The sequence below is a fragment of the Phoxinus phoxinus genome (genome assembly GCF_949152265.1).
Source record: "Phoxinus phoxinus genome assembly, chromosome: 13".
Classification (NCBI taxonomy): domain Eukaryota; kingdom Metazoa; phylum Chordata; class Actinopteri; order Cypriniformes; family Leuciscidae; genus Phoxinus; species Phoxinus phoxinus.
Window position 1 is genome coordinate 10,518,275 of NC_136888.1, and position 21,361 is coordinate 10,539,635.

The following is a 21,361-nucleotide window of genomic DNA, read 5'->3' on the forward strand; positions in this document are numbered from 1 at the left end:
TATTGAATATCCTCTGAAAATTCACTTCAGGCATTGAATCAGGGTTTCTGCAGGCCTTAAAAAGGTCTTAATTTCATAAAGTTCAAAAATGTATATCTTCCTCAGTGTTTTTGTCCTGTTTTCCAATACAAATTTTTTTTTAAGTTTACTTGAGATGCAACAGAAGTCTTGGAAAAACCAAATGAAGCGAGTTCATGCTTAAAACATGAACAAATATGTGTTAATGAGTTTCCCTTTGAATTAAGGTGATTTTTCAGAGCTAGTTGGCATATACAGTATTTGTTCTTTGTTTTAAGCAAAACTCACTTCGTTTTGATCGATTTCACAGAAAACAAGACTTCATATTCACTGCTATAGTCATTTTGTCTCCAGTAAATGCATCTTGATTTAGGAATCTTTGGACAAAGAAAAATACTGAGGAAGAACATCACTTTTTTTGCCGTGTGATCAAGAAACACTATTTTCTAGTGGTTGAGAGCAGAGGTATTCAAGGTATTTTTTATTTATTTTGGAAAATGAGTAAAAGTAATGGATATATGTTGGAAGTTGTGTTTTTAAACTCTAAAGTGTTGCTAATGCAATTTGTGTTTCTCCCTAGACATTTATATTTCGAGAACATATGGTCAATATCTCTTAAATTTATTCCTTAAATTTTCTTTACTTGGTCATATAAAAAGGTCTTGAAAAAGTCTTAATTTTACGTCTTAAAACTTGCAGAAACCCTGTTGACTGCAATGCCATTATTTTACTATCTAACATTTGAAAATCTCCCTCACAAGGTTGAACGAATGACCTCTTTTTCTGTCCAAACAGTCTTAAAAACATCAACTCCATTGCAAAGGTGTCACTGAACTGCCCTTGACTCAGTCTGATGGGATTTCTTTTCAAGCGAGTCGTTGGGGTTCCCGAAACAGTAAAGCGTTTGCCATGCCCTTTAAAAACATACAGACAAAAGAGGGAGATAAAACAAGACACTGCCCCTGTACCTCTATTCCCTTTGCATGACAAACAAACTCCTTGTCGACCAACGCACCGAGACATGTAGTGCGGTGTCTGCTAAGTGGGTTGTTAGTAGTATTTTTTTCTGCTTTTGCCTGAAATCTAGTTGGTCGGTGTTACCTTGGACTCCCCCCAGCTTGTCCTATTCATGTGTGGAATCTCATTGTTGGTGTGGACATCATTCAAGCTGGTGTTCCAAAGCAACTGGAGGTTCCCACTTCATTAGAGCTGTGATTCGAACGGCTGGAGAGAGCGCAAGCACTACGTCTGGGCCTGACAGTTAGTCGAGGGGATCGCCGAGAAGATTTGGTGGAAAGGGCCGAACACGGGAACTAAATTTCAGGGGAAAAGAAGCCAGAAAGAATCCGCTTCAAGGATGCCACCTGTTACTCTGGCGCTCACATGGTCTTTGCTCTCAATATGGACAGTAACTTCTGCTATGCAGTTTGAAGAAAAAGGTACGTCTAGTCAAACACCTGCATAGAGAAATATTCAAATGCATAGTTTTATTATTACATGCATATAAACCAGTTTGGATTTGGGATATACATGTTGGCAAATTTTAGTAAAAGAGCTAAAAATTTACTATTTTAGATCTAATATATTCATATTTTAAAATGTAAACTGTTATTTCAAAGTGTTTAGTATTTTTTTCTTTTGCAAAACTTAAGCATGTACCATTGCCATTATCATATATGATATATTTATATATATATTATAAAATATACTAATATTTAAACATTCCTTTCTATTTTGTCCTAGAACTCAACGAGACCGTCATTTGCAACAATGATCAGATGCAAGTTATCATCCCTAGTGTGTTTTTTCTCAACAAAGAGCCGCCTGTTTACGTACGTTCATGCCATATGCCATTTTATTTCACAAATAATTCAATCAATCGCAAAAAAACAAATCATGCTTGAACTTGAATTCAACTTTCCACTGTCATTTCTGCTCAGGTTTGGGATTTGCAACTGAATGATCCTGACTGTCGAGGTGTTGAGGTTGGGAACGACTATGTCTTCAGCATCAAAACAAACCTCACAGACTGTGGCACTATTATGGTAATCCTCATTAGTGTCGTCAATGTATTGTGTACAATCAAAAAAACGCCTCAGACAATCCCGAGGACTGGGGAACGTCCTCAGCCAATTACAAATGGATGTCAGAACATTAAAGCCTCTTAAAAAGGTTGTAAACACTTGTTGCATTAAGACAAACTACAAATTGGGTCTCTGTTGGGCTGTCAAACCTAAAAATACAAACAGTAAATTTCCTTATTTTACAATCCCTTCATAGGCTGAAAGGTGACCGTGTGCTTTATTCATAGAATAGACCTTCTAAAAAAATTCTAATAATCAAATGTTATACGTCTCAAGCGTGTTCATAAATATGTGCATTGTAATAAGTGACAACCGTGAGGGTTTGATTTCCTTTTTAGGAATCATTTAATTTATTTCATTATTTTTTCAATATGCAAATGCAAAGTGTTGTTCGTTTCCCTCCAAATTGGCTGGCTAGTCCTTTCAGAGAGCTCGGAGGGGAGGGCAAACAGCCATGCGGCTCTAAATTATCCTGATTTATATGGAAATGATTACTGTGTTTTCAGCCGTGGTGAATAAGCCGGCCATAATTCAGTGTCGTACTTTATAGTCGTCCTTTTATTCTGCCCTATACAGCCAGCCTCAAACAGCGCTACAACAACCCCAGAGGACAAGCTTCACTCTGGCAAGGCATAAATCTGTACTTGAGACCACGAGTATCGTTGAGAACCTCTCTCAGGATTCACCAGACTTTTTCTTGTAAAGCCAGTAAAAGGTTAACGCGGCTTTGAGAGGGGACAAATTCCCTCCTTCTCCCCCTTTAGTAGTTTTACAGGCTTTTTTCGAACTTGCTGGTCAAAGAAGGGCGTTTTTTGGATTAGAAAAATAAAATCATTGGTTGTTGAAATCAGCTGCTTTTGAGAATTTGATCTGGGGCCAGTTTTCTGCTGCCAGTGCAGGATTGATTAAAACTAAAAGATGTGAAGAAAATAACACAAACGTTTGATGATAGATGGTGTCATGACGATGATTGTTTTACTGAATCAGGAGGTGAGTTTGTAATGGTCAGGGAAATAAAAGGGCAATATAGTTTGTTTTACCGGACGTGGTAGGGGGCAGTTTGACGCCTTCTATGGCACGTTGTTTCCTTGTGTCGCCCTTTAACTTCTCACATTTTATTGGCCTGTGAATGTCACTCAGACGTTAGACTCAAGAGTTGTTTTGCAATTGTATCAAAAGAATGTGAACGTAAACTACAACGTTCCTTCTATTTAAAAAGAAAGGAACATTAATTTGAATATTAGTTAGCCTAGTCTGTAATTTTACAGCCGTATGAAGATTAGTTTGACGTCTGATGGTTTAGTCCATAGAGTATGTAGTTTGTATCCTTTGATACTTTGAATAAACTTGAAGTTTGAGGGAGGGAGGATGGGTGGATGGATGGATGATGGGATGAATGGATGGATGAATGGATGATGGGATGGATGTTTGGATGATGGGATGGATGGGGGATGGATGGATGGATGGATGGATGGATGGATGGATGGATGGATGGATGGATGGATGGATGGATGGATGGATGGATGGATGGATGACATACGAACGGATGTTCATATTTACTCCATCATTAAAAGTGTTTCTTTCCCAGGCATCGGATGATACTCACATCATGTTCACCAACACGATCCGTAACAACGAAACTGATGTCATCACCAGAAGCTACATCAACATCACATTTGGGTGCCGATACCCCATAAACTACATGGTCCAGCAGCAAAACGGGGAAAATTTGATCAGAGTGGATGTCAGGTGAGCATCTTCTAGTCATGACATCACCAGTTAATTAAGTCTGCAACTTTTATTCCGTAGCTCGGCCTGTCTGAGACTCCAGCACTCTATAAGTAGTAATGGCTTTAATTATCACTGTTTTTCCAAGCTTAAAAAAGGCTGAGACCCTCACTAATTGTTTGTTTGTATGTAAACACAATAAAGGAAGCTAATGATAACAAAAGACTGCCCTGGGGTCCAACTCAAGAGTTTCCTTCAATATTCATTAAGCGAACCTTTCAGCCTGTTCAATGAGCCTTTTAACATTCTCTGCCCCACAGGACAATCACTCTAAACACTGAGGATGGAAATTTCTCCGTCTCTATGCTGCTCTATAAAGATGAAGAGTTTCAGGATAAATGGACCACTGTTCCTTCCCTCACACTTGAGGACAACATCTATGTCAAAGTTTACATGGTGTGTGTCGAGAAGAATAGGTGACATTACAAACTACAAGCTACTGAGGGCTTTCATGAAAGACGCCGTGCGTTTTCTTTATGCTGCGGTTGAGAACTATGTAGTTCTTTGTTTTCAGATGAACAGAGCTTTGCTTTCATTAGTCATTTTGTTTGGGTTAAAATATCTATCTATCTATCTATCTATATGTCTGTCTGTCGTTCTGTTCGCTCCATCTATCTGTCTGTCGTTCTATTTGCTCTGTCTGTCTGTCGTTCTGTTCGCTCTATCTATATATCTGTCGTTCTGTTCGCTCTATCTTTCTATCTATCTGTCTGTCGTTGTATTTGCTCTGTCTGTCCATTGTTCTATTCTGTCTGTCTCTGTCGTTCTATTCGCTCTGTCTGTCGTTCTATTCGCTATCTATCTATCTATCTGTCTGTCTGTCTGTTGTTCTATTCGCTATCTATCTATCTATTTGCTCTGTCTGTCGTTCTGTTCGCTCTATCTTTCTATCTGTCTGTCGTTCTATTCGCTCTGTCTGTCTGTCGTTCTATTCGCTATCTATCTATCTATCTGTCTGTCTGTCTGTTGTTCTATTCGCTATCTATCTATCTATTTGCTCTGTCTGTCGTTCTATTCGCTCTATCTTTCTATCTGTCTGTCGTTCTATTCGCTCTGTCTGTCGTTCTATTCGCTATCTATCTATCTATCTGTCTGTCTGTCGTTCTATTTGCTCTATCTATCTGTCGTCTTGTCTGTCTGTATATCGTTCTGTCTATCGTTCTATTTATCATTCTATCTATTGTTCTATCTTAACTTTTATCTATCATTCTACCTATCAAATCTATAATGAAAAGATGTAATGTGGAAAGTAATGCAAACTACTTTGAATCACAAATTAAACATTCCAAACAAAATTCCCTCATTAAAAACGCTATGATCCTATGAGCTGTGGACAGAATGTACCATTAATGTACCGTCTTTGCTCATGTAAGACGCGGGCACATATCCTGTATATCTGGTTACAAGCAGACAATGGAGTCGCATCTTTAAATGTCCTAATGAAGCTTTCTGGACTTTTTTCTTGCAGGTTCCAGCGAATCTGTTTCTGAGAGTGGAGAGATGTTGGGCCACACCAACCAAAGACCCTTACAGCAACATTCAATACAACTTTATCAGGGACAGGTCTGTGACAATCAATTACTCAACATTTTCTAGACATGACATGAGCTTTTTTTTTTAACCAGGCATTTAACTTAAGTGATTTAAAAACAAATTTAGTTTTCTAACTCCCTTCTATTACCCCTTGTGTAAAATGCCCTCCTTCACAGCTTCATTACCCCTTTGCTCGTGTTATAAGCGCTTCATTCAGTCATATAACCAGTGGTGTGAAAGGAGGTTGTTGAGACACGCGGCATGCCGTTGAAACCGTTGCTAAAGGAGTGGATGACTAAACAAAGTATGCGACTTCAGTCATGTGACGGCAGTCTGTGGCCGTGTTGCATTTCAGTTTAACAGCTGTGCTTATCCTTGACTACCCATAGAGATTCTCCACCAAGGAAAAGCTATGAAGCATGTTATTTCTAGGAACAATTGAGAAAACAGGTCCCATTTAAATATCATTCCTTGAGTACAAATATCATACTGCCAACATTTCTCTCCACATCAGCTGTCCAGTGTTATGGAATGACCAGACATTAGCCGTGATGAAGAACGGTCAAGGACCGGAAGCTCTGTTCAGGATACAAATGTTCAAGTTTGTTGGGAGCTCCTACACAGATGTTTTCCTGCACTGCAATGTCCAGATCTGTCATAACACAGGAGGAGTGTGCCAGCCCGTGAGTCCTCACTGACACCTATTTACCATTCAGGCCGATTTTGAAATAAGTATTTTCTGCTCACCGAGTACAGTAAAAACTGTAATATTTTGAAATATTATATTACAATTTAAAATCACAATTTTCTATTGCAATTACTCCAGTCTTCAGTGTCACATGAGGTAAACAGTTGTTATGCTTAATATTTTTGTGGAAACGGACAAATTTTTTTTTTTAACAATGTAAAGATCTTTATTGTCCCTTTTGATTAATTTAATTCATCCTTGCGAAATAGATTTGATAATCTTGCTAAACCTCCAAGTTTTGAACTGTAAAGAACCTAATACTTATCCAACACCCATCAAAGTTATTCAGTGGCATTATGATCATAAAATGCGCAAAAGTACTATAAAGTACCATAAAAGTAGTCCATATGATTTGTGTACATATACCAAGTCTTCTAAAGTCTGAAATCCTGCACTTTATATCCTTTTTGGGTCTCGCCAATTTGAACCGCAAACCTAAACATATTTTATTTTCTTGTTTTGGTAAAAATTTATTAGTTGAGAAACATTGTGTGAGTCTTAGTAACTTTAAACCCTTGGATTGCAGAACTGCTCTGCTGAAGATGTATCAGTACGGACACGCAGGGATGTTGCATCGTCTCACACGGTGTCATACGGACCAATCAGAAGGCTCAAAGCTAACATGGACAATACTGGTCTGAGTAAGTCTTATAAACCACCATACTTATTGATGTGCTCAGACCTATTTTTAATGTCTATTTGAACATATCCTCTTCCAGGTTCAGATATGCCCTCTGTCGAAACCTTTGTGTTGGCTGGTCTGCTTTTCGTCCTGATTGTCGTCACAGGAGTTTTTGGGAAACTCTGGCTGCGGAGCAGAAACTCGTATCCGACCCGCGAGGCCCAACTCACCCTCTCCAACATCCACCATATCTCAGAGGTGGCCAGCTAACCTAGGATCGGATGAAATTTGTTACATTTCAAAGTGTTGTCTGCTAACCTGTAGTGCATTTTATCGTAGGCTAGTTGTTCTTATTTGTCTTTTATTGTGAAATAAATTAACAAATAAATAAATTGCTTTTTGAATTTCTAACAGCTTACTTAATACAAATATGTTATTCAAATTGCTGTACTGTATTGAGCCACTTTATGGTTTTGAAACATCAGTGAATGAGAACAAAGAATGATTCAAAGATGCTAAGCAAAAATTATGAAGAAAATTGAGGGAAAATAAATTCTCTGGATCTTAGGCTGCGTCCGAAATAACATACTCTCTTGAGTAGGTACTAATTTTTTTAATAAAATAAGACAGATAAAAAAGTATGCTCTATATAGTATAAGTGTGTATTAATATAATCTGGATGTACTACATTCGCCATGTTGTCATTATCATGTGACCATTTCACTGTCATTCACAAATCCTCTCCTGTGGCCTCATGAGATAGTAAAGTGTCCATCGTATGCACACTTCAGAATCTCAGCGGAAGTAATAGGTCACCCGGGTACTTTTGCCTACTTGTTTATGAGTACTTTAAATTTGGACATACTTCTTTTGTCACTATACTGTTTTTTTATGGTATGCTATTTCGGGATGCATATTCAGTTATCTAATGCAATGACATTTGTTAAATTTAAGTGTGACTTTAGTGAAATACTTTTTTTGAGGGTGACTACAACATTGACTATAGTTCTTGTTTAGAAACCAGAAGTTTAAGCTGATAATTGTGTAGGTTTTAAACATACATGACTTTGCATTAATATTGGTAATGAATTAGTTAGATCTATCTAATGGTTTTAACAAAGCAAACAATTGTATGTTAAAAAAAAAAAAAAAAAGTATCCGAAACACATGCCATGGCTATTTGAATGACCAGGACAGATTTTAAAATGTCTCCCCAACATTTAACAATGATAACACTCAGTTAAGAGCATAAGTGAAAAGATACAGCAGGCAAGGTGTTCACTAAAAGAATAAATAAAAATCACTCAAATCATATTTTATCAAAGGTGTCTGTGGGGGCTAGAGATGGGGGCTTTAAGATAGCATACAGCATGATGCCATTTACAGCCAACTCCAAAATAGTCGGGGAAAAAACACGATAGTATCTTAACAGGGGTGCGTTTCCCTAAGTCAACCATGGTAGTAAGTTCCGTCGTTAATAGACATGTTGCGATCATAGTTGGCAAACAATGCCTTTTGGGAAACGAACCCCTATCGTGATTTTGCCAAATGCAACATGTTCATGGGATTGGTCAACATATTTTGTTGATCCGGAACAACATTCCTGTCCAAAAATGTCCTCCTATCCCTACCCCTAAACCTACTCATAACTTTATCCCTAAAATCAGATGGAAATTATAGGTGGAAAAACACTGATGTAGAAGCATAATCCTGATTGTAAGCCTAAACTTGACATAAGTAAACTCAAATCTGATTGGTTGATTGGAATGTTGTTCCAGGATCAACAAAGATGTTGATCCAGGAACATGTTGCACTTGGTGAAATCCTTTATATACTGTCTATGGTGAAATCACGTTCACCCCAGCGTGGTATTATCATGGTACTTTTTTGTTAGTGTGTGTCTGTTTAGTCTCCGCCCATCTAGGGCCTCGCTTCACTTCAGTATATCAGTATAGTGGGACACAGATTTCAGCAGAAACACATAGACTGCAGTGAAAACATCGTCTCTGTCATTATACTCGATGAAATAGTAATAATAATTAATTAAACAAGTCACTGTCCACTGTCAAACTACTGAAGACTCGTCACAGATTGACGGTAAGACACTTTCATGTCTGTTTACTTTGACTAGTTTCCTCACCGGCTCCGGTCGTTGTTAAAATAGCTAAACATATATATTTCCCTCGGTTTAACATGATATATATTTGTCAATCTGCGACGTTTATTAATTACGTAACGTTATGTCGTTTATTATATTACCCTGCAGTTTGCGGCTAACCAGCTAATGCTAAAGGCTTTGTGTTTGTCAGTTTAACAAATGAAAATATTGACCTGTCATACTATACACGTAAATATGTATGAGGATGGTTCATTTGCGTTTAATCGTTGATTATTGATCTATAGTTGATCATGGTAATGTCAGGTTCATGTTGTCAGTCGTTATACTCCAGTTTAGGAACAACAACAACAAAAGCTGCATCAGGTTTCATCAGGAGTTTGACTGGATTGAGTTCAATGCATCTGTAAAACATGTTTGGTATCATGTCATATTTGGGAAACAATTCGTGTTTTCATATTTAGGATCATGTCTGTATAGGATAACTGAAGTCATCATGTCATATTAATTTGTTGTTACCATGGTTTAACTACATTTTTGTTTTATTTGTAGAAAATCCATGGTTAATTTTCCTAAGGGTATGAGACTATGAGGATTAAGAGCCACAGGTTCTAGACTCTTTATGATTTAAGAGATGATTAACTCTGCTGTCAGCTTAGCTATCACTTTTGGCAAATGAGTGGTTGTAATAAAAATAATTAATAAAAATAATGAGATTTAACTATTCAATGATCTGTTTTTCCATGTCATTCCCAGGTAACAATTTATGGTTCCCAGAACGTTCTGGGAACGTTCGTTTTTGGTTGCGGGAACGTTCGTTTTTGGTTGCGGAACGTTCCCTTAAGGTTAGGTTTTGGTTCCCATGGAAAGTTTTCTTAACGTTCCGGGAACGTTCGTTTTTGGTTACATTGCAACCTTTAGGGAACGTTCCTAGAACGTTCCCCTAACGTTGCAACCTTTAGGGAATGTTCCTAGAACGTTCCCCTAACGTTGTAACCTTTAGGGAACGTTCCTAGAACGTTCCCCTAACGTTGCAACCTTTAGGTAACGTTCCTAGAACGTTCCCCTAACATTGCAACCTTTAGGTAACGTTCCTAGAACGTTCCCCTAAGGTTATTTTTTACATTCCACTAACCTTTAAAAATCTAACAATGGTACCAATTTTATTATTACTTTAAACTGTCTGTGCATAAGCAGGAATTAATTATTATACAAGCAGAAATTAATTTCTATGTTAGCAGGAATGAATGAACAGGCAAACTTGATGGGATTTAAAACTTTAATATAGACAATATAAAATTACAAAATACCAAAAATATAAAAGGCCTAAAAAAAATACAAGAATAGAATCAGTTTTACAACTATACAAATAAAACAGAAATTTAAGTACAAAGAGTGTGATGAAGAGTGCAAATGTAGTGTGCAAGATGCATATTGGAATGATAATGTAATGTGCATTTGTTGTTGTGCATATGTTGTTGTGTGTATGTATATATGTTGTGTATAAATGCAGCTTTGAGTCCAAGACAAATTTCACATTGAAAAGGGACAATAAAGTGAATGGCCAAAGTGGCAAAAATACAATTGTTTAATAAAAAATAAATAAAAAAAGAGCTCCATTGTCTTGACCGATCAGCCCTTCTCAGCCCTTCTCAGTCCTTCTCAGCTGGCCTAAAAAATAAACAAAAGTTTGATATGTCATACTGAGAATGAACACGTTGACAAACGCAAGACAAATTGCCTTACTAACAACCCTGTTTTTTTTATTATGACAAATATTGATAGTTTTCCCATTCCTTTGATAATTATGAACATCACATAGAAGTATTCTAATTTACCGTCTGTGTGGGGCAAACTTCAGCACTTGCCCAATCAAGTCCTCCGTCTCTGCTGCAGTCACCGCCGGGAAGTTTTTCTGGAAGGCCGCTAGAGTAAAGTCAAAATGAAGTAAAGTTACAAGTCAAATTAAAACCTCCAAGCTAAGCATAATACTGATGTGAACAATAAAATAACACCTGCCTGTTATAACCCTGCAGATTGTCAGGTCCTGGAAGGCCTTCTTTGCCTTTCTGCCCCGCAGACTAAACTGTTTGATGGACGTCAATAGTTGCCACTCGCCGTAGCATGCGACGGATGGCAGTACCTCTGGTCGAACCTCCAAGAGTTGTCAGGAAAAGTTGCTGTAAAACATAGAAATACAAATTATACATGTAGAACAAAGTGGAGAGCTTGTACAATCTCATTTTGTAAGAGCCGTCAGTTCAGTTATAATGATATTTGAAGTTATGCAATTATATAGTGTTAATCTTAGGGCAGGACTATGGCAACTTAATTACCATTTTTTCCCCTCCTCTCCTGTTGACCGAGACTCCTGTCAAACTCCTCCAGCTCTGTGACTGTCGAGCAGGGCGACAGCAACATATCATCGACAGGAGCAGAGGGATGTGACTGGGACTGGGAGCTCCTTAAGAGCATGAGCACCTCATCCAGCCTCTGCTCCATCTTTTCCATTCGCTGTGCCATACGGGTAATGGATGTCCACATGGCTATGGAAAAATTAATTATGTTAGTTTTAGTTGTTACATTACTTGAATATGTGAACAACTTAAGGAACACGCCGACTTTTTGGGACTTTAGCTTATTCACCGTATCCCCCAGAGTTAGATAAGTCTATATTCTCAGAAGGCGAAGCACTGCTACTTCTGGGGCGTGATTTGCTTGTAGCCCCTGAGAACCCCCGTGGTGAGGAGCAGAGAGTTCGCTCAGAGTTGGAGTAAATCACTCCGCAGAAGTAGCAGTGCTTCGGCCTTCTGAGAATATAGTTCAGAGTATGTATATGATTAGAAGATGGCTGTCTCACATGTGACCTTGTTATTTGTACACGCTGTGACTATACAAATCACAACATGTAAATAGGAAAATGTTGCCATTATTTGTCACTTATAGGGAGCAGTATGCTAGCTGGAACTATTTACATCCAGTATTTGTGCTAAGCTAGGCTAGTGGTGGGTGCGTCAGACAGAGTTACGGCACGCACAGAGATGAAGAGGGTATGTATGGACTTATCTAACTCTGGGGGATACTGTGAATAAGCTAAAGTCCCAAAAAGTCGGTGTGTTCCTTTAAGTGAGTCTTCTTACCTCTCATTTCCGTCTCCATGGCTGAGCCACCTCCCTCTGTGTGATGTCTCACCTCCCTCTGTGTGATGAGTTCTGCTGTTTACAACAACAAAAAAGTCAAGTTACTCTCAAGTTCCTTGTCATGAAATAGTATTTAATTGGAAATGGAAAATGCAAAGCCACTGTACCCTCAGCTTACGTCATAATAGACCCATCCAATTCTGGGCGACCGGCTGGTTTTCTGTGTGGTGTTGACTCATCTAAAAAGAAAGTAGATATGAATATTGGTCACTTCATTTATGGTAGGTTTCTTGCAAATGGAGGAGGAAGAAAAAAAAACTTACATGCAGGTGGTGGAGGCAGCTGCGGACCTGGAAACAGGCAGGAAGAGACAAACACATCAGAATAGTCACATGATATGCATTAGGTTGAATGTCAGTAGTTCCATGGTAGGAAATATGACTCAGGTTTCTTAAATGTTAACTTACGGACAGGGCTTCCAGACACACACTCCGTTCTCACACTCTCTCATTTGTGGAACAGATTCATCTGAAATAAAAGACCAAAAAATTTGTACAGATTGCTAAAAGAAAATGTTAATTTTGTAAATAATGTCTGTACTTAAGGTTTTACCATCACTTGAAGAATCCGTCATGAACCTCCTTGGGCGTTTACACTGCCTTTTGTGGACACTCGCATCGTCTTCCGTCTCAATGCTGGAAGTGTCCATCAGTCGCCGACATTTTTTCATGGCTTTGTCATAGGAATCTACATTAAGAGAACAAAGTTTTTGTGAGACAGTAGCCGAACAAAGCAGTATTTCCATACAGAGAAAACGTATTTATTTATATATAGTATAGCACCAATAAGTCACCTGTACACAGCCAGATTTTCTAGACGGCTTAAAGTTAAACCCCAAACCCTTGCATTACAACCATGAAACTGTAACGTATTTCACTTACTTTTTGAGAATGTGAAGCTCAATGGTTGCTGTTGTTGGTCGTTGTTGGTTGTTTTTCCAAGACTTCCTGATAGTGAACGGTCTACTGAGTTCTACATAGACTTATCCATTTCCTCCAGCCAATCAGGAACGTTCGTGTTGCGTCACATGCCTTGACGTCAGCAAACCTGGCCAATCAGCATTTTAGAGGGTAATTTTAAACTAAAATGGAGTGTTGCTATCCCCGACCACGAATATTTGTTATTTCTTTCTTAAACATTAGATATGGAGTTTGTTTTTTTAATGCACTGTTTAAACGTAAAAGTATAATGCTACAGTGTGTGACATTACACATCCGTATGTGCTCGAGTAAGCAGACAGATACTGCATCATGGTTCGAGCATTACATCCACTATACAGATTATTTTATAATATATACACACAAATTGTGCTACGTTTAGTTGTACAAACATGGTTCAGGCAAACATACGTAAAAACATACACGTACCACAATGATGCTCTAGTCTACATGCATAGAAACACAGAAATGCGAACGGACGGAAAAAAGGAGAAAATGATATTACTCAAGATTAGCATGTAGTGAAATGGCTTTTTTAATTTCACTGTAGGATTATGTAGACTATAGCTGTTATTGTCTGACCAGTTTCTAAAACTGATAGAGGAGCGATCAGACACACAATGCTATAACGTTAGCACATTTAACAAAGCATTGGAATGTTTGAAAATTACTGGATAGAGACGCATTGACGACATTGCCACCTAATCAGAGGCCTTGCTTTGCATACATGCAAATAAGTGAGTGTAAAATGCCAACGGTACAGGAATAAATTAAACATGTTCTGAATGTATTCTAACAGTGATAGCAGAAAAGTATTCTAAAAATATTTTACCGAACTATTATTATTCTACGTGAAAATCACAAACAGTGGGTGCAACGTGTGTATTTCTAAAGAGACGAAAAAACGAACTAGCACTATAACGTTAAGGGCTCCATACCTGTGCTCAAACAATTTATCTTGAGCGTCCATTTACACGAAACCACTGAAAGAAAGACGGATTCCCATGCAAGTTGTGTATCCAGAAGGACTTTGGTGTAAATCGCAGAACACGGAAGTCAGGACACAGGACATGATTTCAATCGGTCACCTGAAAACAGAGGCACTTGCCCCTACTGGCGTGGGGGTGTAACGGTTGAATTTGTACACTGAAAAAAAAAAAACTACTTTGTTGGAAGTGAATTTTCTTATTTGTGAAAATCGTTCAATTGATAGATTCTTGTTTTAAGTATTTTCAACTAATACAGTTAAAAAAACGAAATCAGGCACAAAAGTATTGTTTGCTAAATTGATCAGTCTAAAATTAAATATATTCTTTTGATAATCTGTTTATTTTACTTGGATTTCATAAGACCAATCATTTTTGAGTGAATTAAATCAACTGACTGCAAACCTTTTATATGCTACGTCAAAAACTTAAATGGAGCTTGTTTAAATAAACATTACCAAAAACAACCAAAAACAACCAAACGGGAACGTTGTGTGGAGGTACAGTGCAACCACAGGAGAACGTTTTAGTTGGTTGGTTCCCTTAACGTTTAGGGAACGTTATAACCCTGAGGGAACGTTCCCTAAACGTTCGTTTTTGGTTTGGTTCAAACTAACCTTTAGAGAACCATAAACTAACGTTCCCTAACGTTCCCTAAACGTTCTGTGTTAGTGGGGTTTACTGTAGCCTAGCCTATAGCTCAATACACATCACATAGCCCTCACCAGAAGCAGGGTAGGGTAGTATGGAATTAATAATATAATAAATATTTGAAGATATTTGTATCTTTCTCCACTGGTTGATATTAAGAATAACATGTATTATTATTATTATGTAACAGTTATATATTTTTGCCATATTTTCTTTTCATGCAGTAAGATTAATTTAAGCGTCAGTCTTTTTTGTTGGAAGACATTAACGTTTCTGTGTGTAGCTCATCGTGAATTGTCACATTACTTGAATGTCATTCGAAGATATATTATATTTCTATGCGTATTACTTGACAATTAGTTTTTTTGTATATTATTAGCTACATGTTTAAAATGAAGAATTCCAATTGGATTGAATTTATTTTGTGAATTAATGGAATAGATACTCTATCATCTGCTTTCTGTTACAGCACAAAATAAAATGCAACCAAATGAGCCTGTTTCTGATATGCATCAATATCTGTAGACTATCAGATAAAATTGTGATAGTTTTTTTTTTAAACATATGTCTACTAATAGGCTAAACAAAAATGGCTAATAATTGTGCAAGTTTCACATATTCCTACATCTGTACGTGTATCTTTGAGCCCCACTAAGACTAAAAACCTGAAGTCATGTCACGTTTGGGATAATTTTGACATTCTGAAAGCATGCTGTCTGTTGTAAGTACCACTGCTTGTGCAACTATGTTATATTCCACATGAGCACTAGATACCAAAACCTAAGTGTTCAATAAACATCCTCAGAAGTGTTTTGCTGTTTCAAAAGAAGCCATCACAAGACATGTGGTAGGCTGACACGCCGGCATTGTACACAAACATTTCGCAATGTTTATGCCCAGCTGGAATTACGAGGACTATGTGGAAAGTCAGGTCGTTAATTCAAAGCTTACACCACAGTATGACCAGTATGACCCCCCATCCCCCTCCCAACTTACCCCAACTGACTCAGACAGTTTGCATGTAGGTCATGCCAGCTGAGTCTAACTGCATAAGTCCAGTCAAGCCCTGTCATGTTGGAAAGAGAGAAGCTTCTTAATTGACATTGCAAGATCTTTATGGAAGTGTTTCTTTTGAGTGTAAGCCATGTCTGATTCCTGTAACATACCGTTCAGAAACAAGGGGTCGTGTTCTATCTCAGTCCTCGAAGAACCGGCGTGACTGTGCAACATTAGGAGAGTTGTGAAATGGCAATGCAATGGTTTAGTAATTTGGTAAACACACTGTGAGAGGTCAACTGATTCTGATTTACACTTATCCCTTTTAGGAGACGGTGGAACTTTCCACATGAATGGCATGCATAGATGTTAAGCCATGTGATGTTGTATACAAAAAGACAACCCACATGGGTATCCAAAATAAGATCAGGTCTAACGGTCTGTTTTCTTTTCTTCCACAGTGTTTGCCATAGCCTCTCTGTGTCAAGCGACTCACTAATATTTTCAATGGAGGAGCTTCATATCCATTGCCTGAAATGTGTTAACCGCCGATGTATGATAAGACCGGAGGCCAGCATTTCCTGTGACCTCATGGGTTGCCCTCTTGTGTGTGGGGCGGTATTCCACTCATGCAAACTGAATGAACACCGCTTACTGTGTCCCTACGAAAGAGTCCCGTGTTTGAACCATGGATTCGGATGTCCGTTTACCCTTTCCAGGGTCAAAATGGCACAGCACCTTGAAACATGCCCAGCCAGTGTTGTGTGTTGCACCATGGAATGGAATCGATGGCCAGTGAGTTACACAGATCGCAAGTCCTACGAGAACTTGAGTAAGGAGGTTTTTGACGTGGAGCAGCTGGACATGGCTTTGGCACTCCAGGATCAGCGAATGTTGCTGGAGTCACTTAAAATGGTGACCACTGTGACAAAAGCTCTGAAAGAGCAAAATCAGGACAATTCCAGTCCCCAGGAATTGGACCCGGAAAATGAGTTGATTGAAATGGACGAGGAAACATATGGTGGACCTTACACAGCTTCGGTGGAAAACAGTAGAAGCTTTGCTGCCACTTTGGACATTCTACGTAGTGCAAAGAATATTGACTCAATTGTGAACAATACCAATGGTGAGGAACAGAATGGATCTTGCAACGGTGTCAGGAATGGTAATGGAGACATTAGGAACGACGCAACGAAAGAAAGTGACACTGATTCAGATTCCGATCTGGGAGCGGTTGGTGGAGCTGACTGTCCTTTTCCAGTAGACCCTGAAGATGAAGGAGATGATTGGGTGGAGACCAGTGGATGCGGTGAATCTTCCGAAGAAGAAGGTGATGTGAATGGTGGGATAGAACTTATTGGACTTCATAATAATGGGGATGGTGAAAACCAGGTCAGACTTGAAAGGGTCAATGGTTCTTCAAACATTAGGCAGGTTTTACCTGATCATTCCATACCTGTTTTAGCACAAGATCCAGAAATGGCCCACTTGCCCCAACTACCTCTTCCTTTGCCCATCCCTCTACCTAACCTGATGCGCAACAATGTTCTGCACCATTTGCCTTTCAGGATTGAGGACCGATGGCTGGAGCGCAAGTTGGACAATCTCCAGGTACTCAGGGGCATGAACTTGTTTACAATCAACGGTCGAAGGACTCTGTTATCCGACCACTATTTTTTCAAAGCCAAGATGGAGGACAAGGCGGTGGACACGTCAGACCTTGAGGTGGCGGATGATCCAATGGGTCTCCACGGCGTTGACCTCATTACTGCTGCCTTGCTCTTTTGTTTGGGGGACTCACCCGGAGGTAGGAGCATCTCGGACAGTCGCTTTGTAGACGGGTATCGCATTGACTTTGGCACACAGACCTTCTCCTTCCCTTCTGCAATACTGGCTACCAGCACCATGGTAGGTGACATCGCCTCCGCATCTGCCTGTGACCACGCCAGCCCACAACTCTCCAACCCCAGTCCATTCCACACCCTCAGATTAGACCTTGTTCTGGAATGTGTGGCTCGCTATCAGACCAAACAGCGCTCAATGTTCACCTTTGTATGCGGACAGTTGTTTCGCAGGGATGAGTTTTCTTCCCATTTTAAGAACGTCCATGGGGACATCCATGCTGGACTTAATGGTTGGATGGAGCAAAGGTGCCCGTTGGCATACTATGGATGCACCTACTCGCAAAGAAGGTTCTGCCCTTCGGTACAAGGTTTCAGAATAATCCATGACCGACACCTGGGCTCATTTGGAGTGCTACCTGGGTTAGCAGCTTGTCCCAATGAGCCTCTATCCAGAACTGACACCTGCCAGTTTAGATCCCACTGTGACCACCTTAGTGACCTGCCCTTTGAGTTACTGCAGCACATTGCGAGCTTCCTGGACGGCTTTAGCCTGTGCCAACTCTCCAGAGTGTCTTGCACTATGAGGGACGTGTGTGCCAGTCTTCTTCAATCCCGTGGCATGGTGGTCCTGCTCTGGGATAAGACAAAACGAGCTGATGGAAGCTCAACCTGGCAGATTACAGACAAGGTAATCAAAGAGTATTCACCTTGTCATTGTCTTAAAACACCAAGCATGAAAAGCTTTTCTCTTCTTTCTTTTTTTACAATCTAAGTTGTTGATGTTTTTTTTGTTTTAGGTGTGGCGATTTAGTACAGCGTTTGACACTGTGAACGAGTGGAAGTTTGCTAACATTTCCAGCATGGCCGACCACCTCAAGACGTGCAAGTTTAACATGATAACAAGGAGGGAAGAAGCAATCCCACTCCCATGCATGAGTTTCACAAGAGAACTTACGAAAGAGGGACGCTCTCTACGTTCAGTGCTTAAACCAGTGATATAGACTGTAGTCAAATGCAGTAGAAGATTTAATTTTATTATACGACATGCCTTATGTGTTTTGGTGAACAGCAACGTAATCATTGAAACGAGCCTCAACTTAATAAACCACTTTTGAAAGTTATGAAACGATATCTACCTGTTGTATTGATAATGGTTGTGCTGTCTTGTGTTTTTGATACATTATATTCAGTCTTTTTTTACAAATTCATTGCTTTTGTTGAGATATGTAGCTTCAAACCAGAAACACAGAATTGTTAAATGGTGATGACCAAATGGAAAACCATTGTCTGCATTTTTGTAAATCAAGAATACAGAATGCATGTGTTTCTATAATGTAGATCAGTGATTCTCAACTGGTTTTATTTTGGACCCAAATTTACATTGTACGTGAAATGGTGACTGTACACAATATCGGGTGTATAACCCATATTACTGTTGCCTTGTTCATGTTTTCTTTTACCTTACATAGTTTTTCTCCTTGAGGATTAATATCAAGCAAACTGTCTTTTTTGGCATTTAATTTGACAGATGAATTTGCTCCAAAATACAGTTTGATTGGATATAAAGCATAATATATGGGATGCATTCCACCTTTTATAAGTCCATTTTTTTCCCTTGCTGTCCCAAAACAGATCTGCAAATCACCAGTTGAGAACCACTGATGTCAATTTTAATCTCCTGATTTCTCTCTCGTAGATTTAAAAGTCTATAAAGACAGTCTTAGACATTTTTCCTTTTTATCAGTCTATCTATCAGAACTAACACATAACAGTCATTTCTCTAAGAAGCATTTATGGAGTTTTTAGCTGTGTACAATATATAGTACTTGACACTTTCAGTGTGTGACTCTGTGTCTTTTAAAGCGTAAACAGAAACACATGAAAATGTGCTTGATCTATGTTGATGGCATGTGCTGATTGACAAATTACATTTTACAATCTTCCTGACTGTGAGTCGCTGCACAAAACCTGCAGGACAGGTACAAGGACTGCAATTGTAGCCTGTCAGGATTCTTTGGTTGCACACAGTGCATGTGCAGATGTACTTTATTTGTCTCAGGGGTTTAACATAAAGCACATGCCATTATAGACGGTTTATCTGTGAGAAACTTGATTTGAGCTTGTGATTCTTCCACTTTTATTTGTTAACAAAGTCAAGACAGTTTACTGTTCAGTTTTACTGTGTGTTTTCAGGTGTGCAGTTACAATGTTTCAGTTCATTAACATTCTGAAATGTTGCAATATTTTCATCTGGAGAGAAAGCAATTATCTCAACCTTGTTTTTAGGTTAAGCTGAGATTTTTTTAAAGGAATTAATTGTGTGATGTGTTTTACTCCATGTGCTTTCTACAAATATTGAGTATGACTTTCCTTATATTTGTGTTGAGTGATGAAAATAGAGCATAATTCTGAAACATTGGAGTTTCTGAATAATCTACTTCTAGCATCTTTGAAAACTGAAGAGTCATAAAATGCTTATTTTTAAAGACTTTATCAAAGTTGACATCAGTTGATGTGCACCATGTTGTTTTTTTCTGGAATTGTTTTTTTCCCCAAAGGAACAAAATGCATTCATATATTGCATAAACAGTATGGAAGCCATTTTTTGGTTTTGAAGAATTGTTTGAATAAATTTGCATATATTTACTCTAGGTTTTCCAGCCATATATCATTGTATGAGGGGACTCAGGTATTTAAAGAAGAGTTATGGAAAAGGTTCTGTTGGTTTATTTACCATGTGGTTTCCATGTGGTATTTTTAATTGTGAAAGTTTGTGTACAGTCAATTCACTCTCATCTCCAAACCCTGACACTTTTGTAATTCAGTTTTCATATATGTGGTTTCACATGAACTCATGCATGTCTCAACCCCCCTTTTTCTATTGTAAAAAATCAAAAACTGTTCATCTTGGTTATTTAACAGTTGTTTCACATGTTTCATCATTTGTATTTTTTAAATATTATTTAATAAAGTTTGAAGAAATCCAGGTTGCCAGTGTGTTGTTTTATTAAGCTTCAGATATGCAGCCCACCAAGTGTCAAAGATTTCAAATTTAGTTAGTTAGCAAAGCTGGCAGAGAAATACATTTTTCCCGTTTGACATCTATGTTACGGATGGATACACCTTTGCTTAACTACTTGGCAGTTTTGTAACCATTGAAATATTAAAAGTAATCTAATAAGTAATGGATCCACATTTTATCGATTAAGTGCATGATGTGGCTCTAATTTTATAATAAAATTTCTCACCTTTTTTTTTTTTTTTTTTTTTTTTTTTTGGAAAGGGTTTCACCGCTAGGTGGTGCTGCTGCAATTGAGAATAAAAAAAACGCAGTGCTTTTTCACGGCGCATTTCCTGAGAGAAACTCAAAATTTGTAAAATTAATAACTTAAAAGGCTAGGCTACTACATGTTCATTAAAGTTGTTTCTGAATAGACTTTCACCATTCACGAGGCCATACGTCAATAAAATACTTTGCTTCTCCTTTTCAGCCTCTTTTTCAGTCATTTCGTCTCCGCGCCGAAACATACACATAGCCGGTGAAAAAAACATGATGAATGTCCTGAACGCATCCAGGTCTGAGGGGGCTCATCTGCTTCAGTAACCGAATGGAAATAGGCTTTTACAGCAAAGATCTCAGGAGGGTTTTAGAGAGACAGGTAATACAACCAGAACTGTCACCAGGTTTCTTTAGCTAAACAAAGAAGCATATCACATTTTGGAAGCAGCAATGTGATGATGTAGGCTATCCGACATAGAGAGTATTAATATATTTCACAAAACTCCGGTTTTTGAGCTTTTGAAGCTGTTTAATCCTAAAAGAAGTGATATTTTTTG

The 21,361-nt window shown here is 38.5% G+C and overlaps 3 protein-coding genes and 1 long non-coding RNA gene across 9 annotated transcripts; 2 read left to right on the forward strand and 2 right to left on the reverse strand.

The window, feature by feature from the left end:
- The first annotated feature begins 79 nt into the window (after window positions 1-79).
- LOC307008927 (pancreatic secretory granule membrane major glycoprotein GP2) lies at window positions 80-7,201 on the forward strand. The gene is made up of 9 exons (XM_079632246.1): window positions 80-1,457; window positions 1,762-1,850; window positions 1,959-2,063; window positions 3,691-3,851; window positions 4,151-4,286; window positions 5,359-5,453; window positions 5,938-6,106; window positions 6,698-6,812; window positions 6,891-7,201. Exons 1-9 carry the CDS (start codon window positions 1,376-1,378, stop codon window positions 7,061-7,063), a joined length of 1,125 nt encoding a protein of 374 aa, XP_079488372.1. The 5' UTR covers window positions 80-1,375; the 3' UTR covers window positions 7,064-7,201.
- LOC307008929 lies at window positions 6,930-15,935 on the reverse strand. The gene is made up of 3 exons (XR_013799925.1): window positions 15,851-15,935; window positions 15,681-15,750; window positions 6,930-7,064 (listed from the first exon to the last, which is right to left on the reverse strand). It is a non-coding gene; the product is annotated as an uncharacterized lncRNA (long non-coding RNA).
- Window positions 8,606-20,507, forward strand: fbxo30a (F-box protein 30a). Its single transcript, XM_079632245.1, has 3 exons — window positions 8,606-8,890; window positions 16,142-18,212; window positions 18,322-20,507. The coding sequence occupies exons 2-3, from the start codon at window positions 16,188-16,190 to the stop codon at window positions 18,523-18,525; spliced, it is 2,229 nt and encodes a 742-aa protein (XP_079488371.1). The 5' UTR covers window positions 8,606-8,890; window positions 16,142-16,187; the 3' UTR covers window positions 18,526-20,507.
- On the reverse strand, window positions 10,176-14,143 carry LOC307008928 (uncharacterized protein). Of its 6 annotated transcripts, none has more exons than XR_013799920.1 (11): window positions 13,986-14,143; window positions 12,991-13,156; window positions 12,662-12,796; window positions 12,517-12,577; window positions 12,373-12,399; window positions 12,217-12,288; window positions 12,050-12,124; window positions 11,246-11,455; window positions 10,929-11,089; window positions 10,748-10,835; window positions 10,176-10,580 (listed from the first exon to the last, which is right to left on the reverse strand). XR_013799920.1 is itself a non-coding variant. In XM_079632247.1 (7 exons), exons 5-7 carry the CDS (start codon window positions 12,066-12,068, stop codon window positions 11,010-11,012), a joined length of 309 nt encoding a protein of 102 aa, XP_079488373.1. In that variant the 5' UTR covers window positions 12,069-12,124; window positions 12,228-12,288; window positions 12,373-12,399; window positions 12,517-12,577; window positions 12,662-12,800; the 3' UTR covers window positions 10,867-11,009. The 6 variants fall into 6 exon arrangements, 1 of the variants encoding a protein (XP_079488373.1); XR_013799921.1 differs by having other exon boundaries at window positions 12,228-12,288; window positions 13,986-14,103; XR_013799922.1 differs by lacking the exon at window positions 13,986-14,143 and having other exon boundaries at window positions 12,050-12,121; window positions 12,991-13,131.
- Window positions 20,508-21,361: the final 854 nt, after the last annotated feature.

Bases quoted from the DNA above. Each gene is read 5' to 3' on its own strand.
- LOC307008927 (XM_079632246.1), top strand. From the start codon at position 1,376: ATGCCACCTGTTACTCTGGCGCTCACATGGTCTTTGCTCTCAATATGG. The intron at 4,287-5,358 runs GTGTGTGTCGAG...TTTTTCTTGCAG, and splicing joins TCTATGTCAAAGTTTACATG to GTTCCAGCGAATCTGTTTCT. The intron at 6,813-6,890 runs GTAAGTCTTATA...ATCCTCTTCCAG, and splicing joins CATGGACAATACTGGTCTGA to GTTCAGATATGCCCTCTGTC.
- LOC307008928 (XM_079632247.1), bottom strand. The intron at 11,090-11,245 runs GTAATTAAGTTG...TATGTTTTACAG, and splicing joins GGAGAGGAGGGGAAAAAATG to CAACTTTTCCTGACAACTCT.
- fbxo30a (XM_079632245.1), top strand. From the start codon at position 16,188: ATGGAGGAGCTTCATATCCATTGCCTGAAATGTGTTAACCGCCGATGT. The intron at 18,213-18,321 runs GTAATCAAAGAG...TTTTTGTTTTAG, and splicing joins CCTGGCAGATTACAGACAAG to GTGTGGCGATTTAGTACAGC.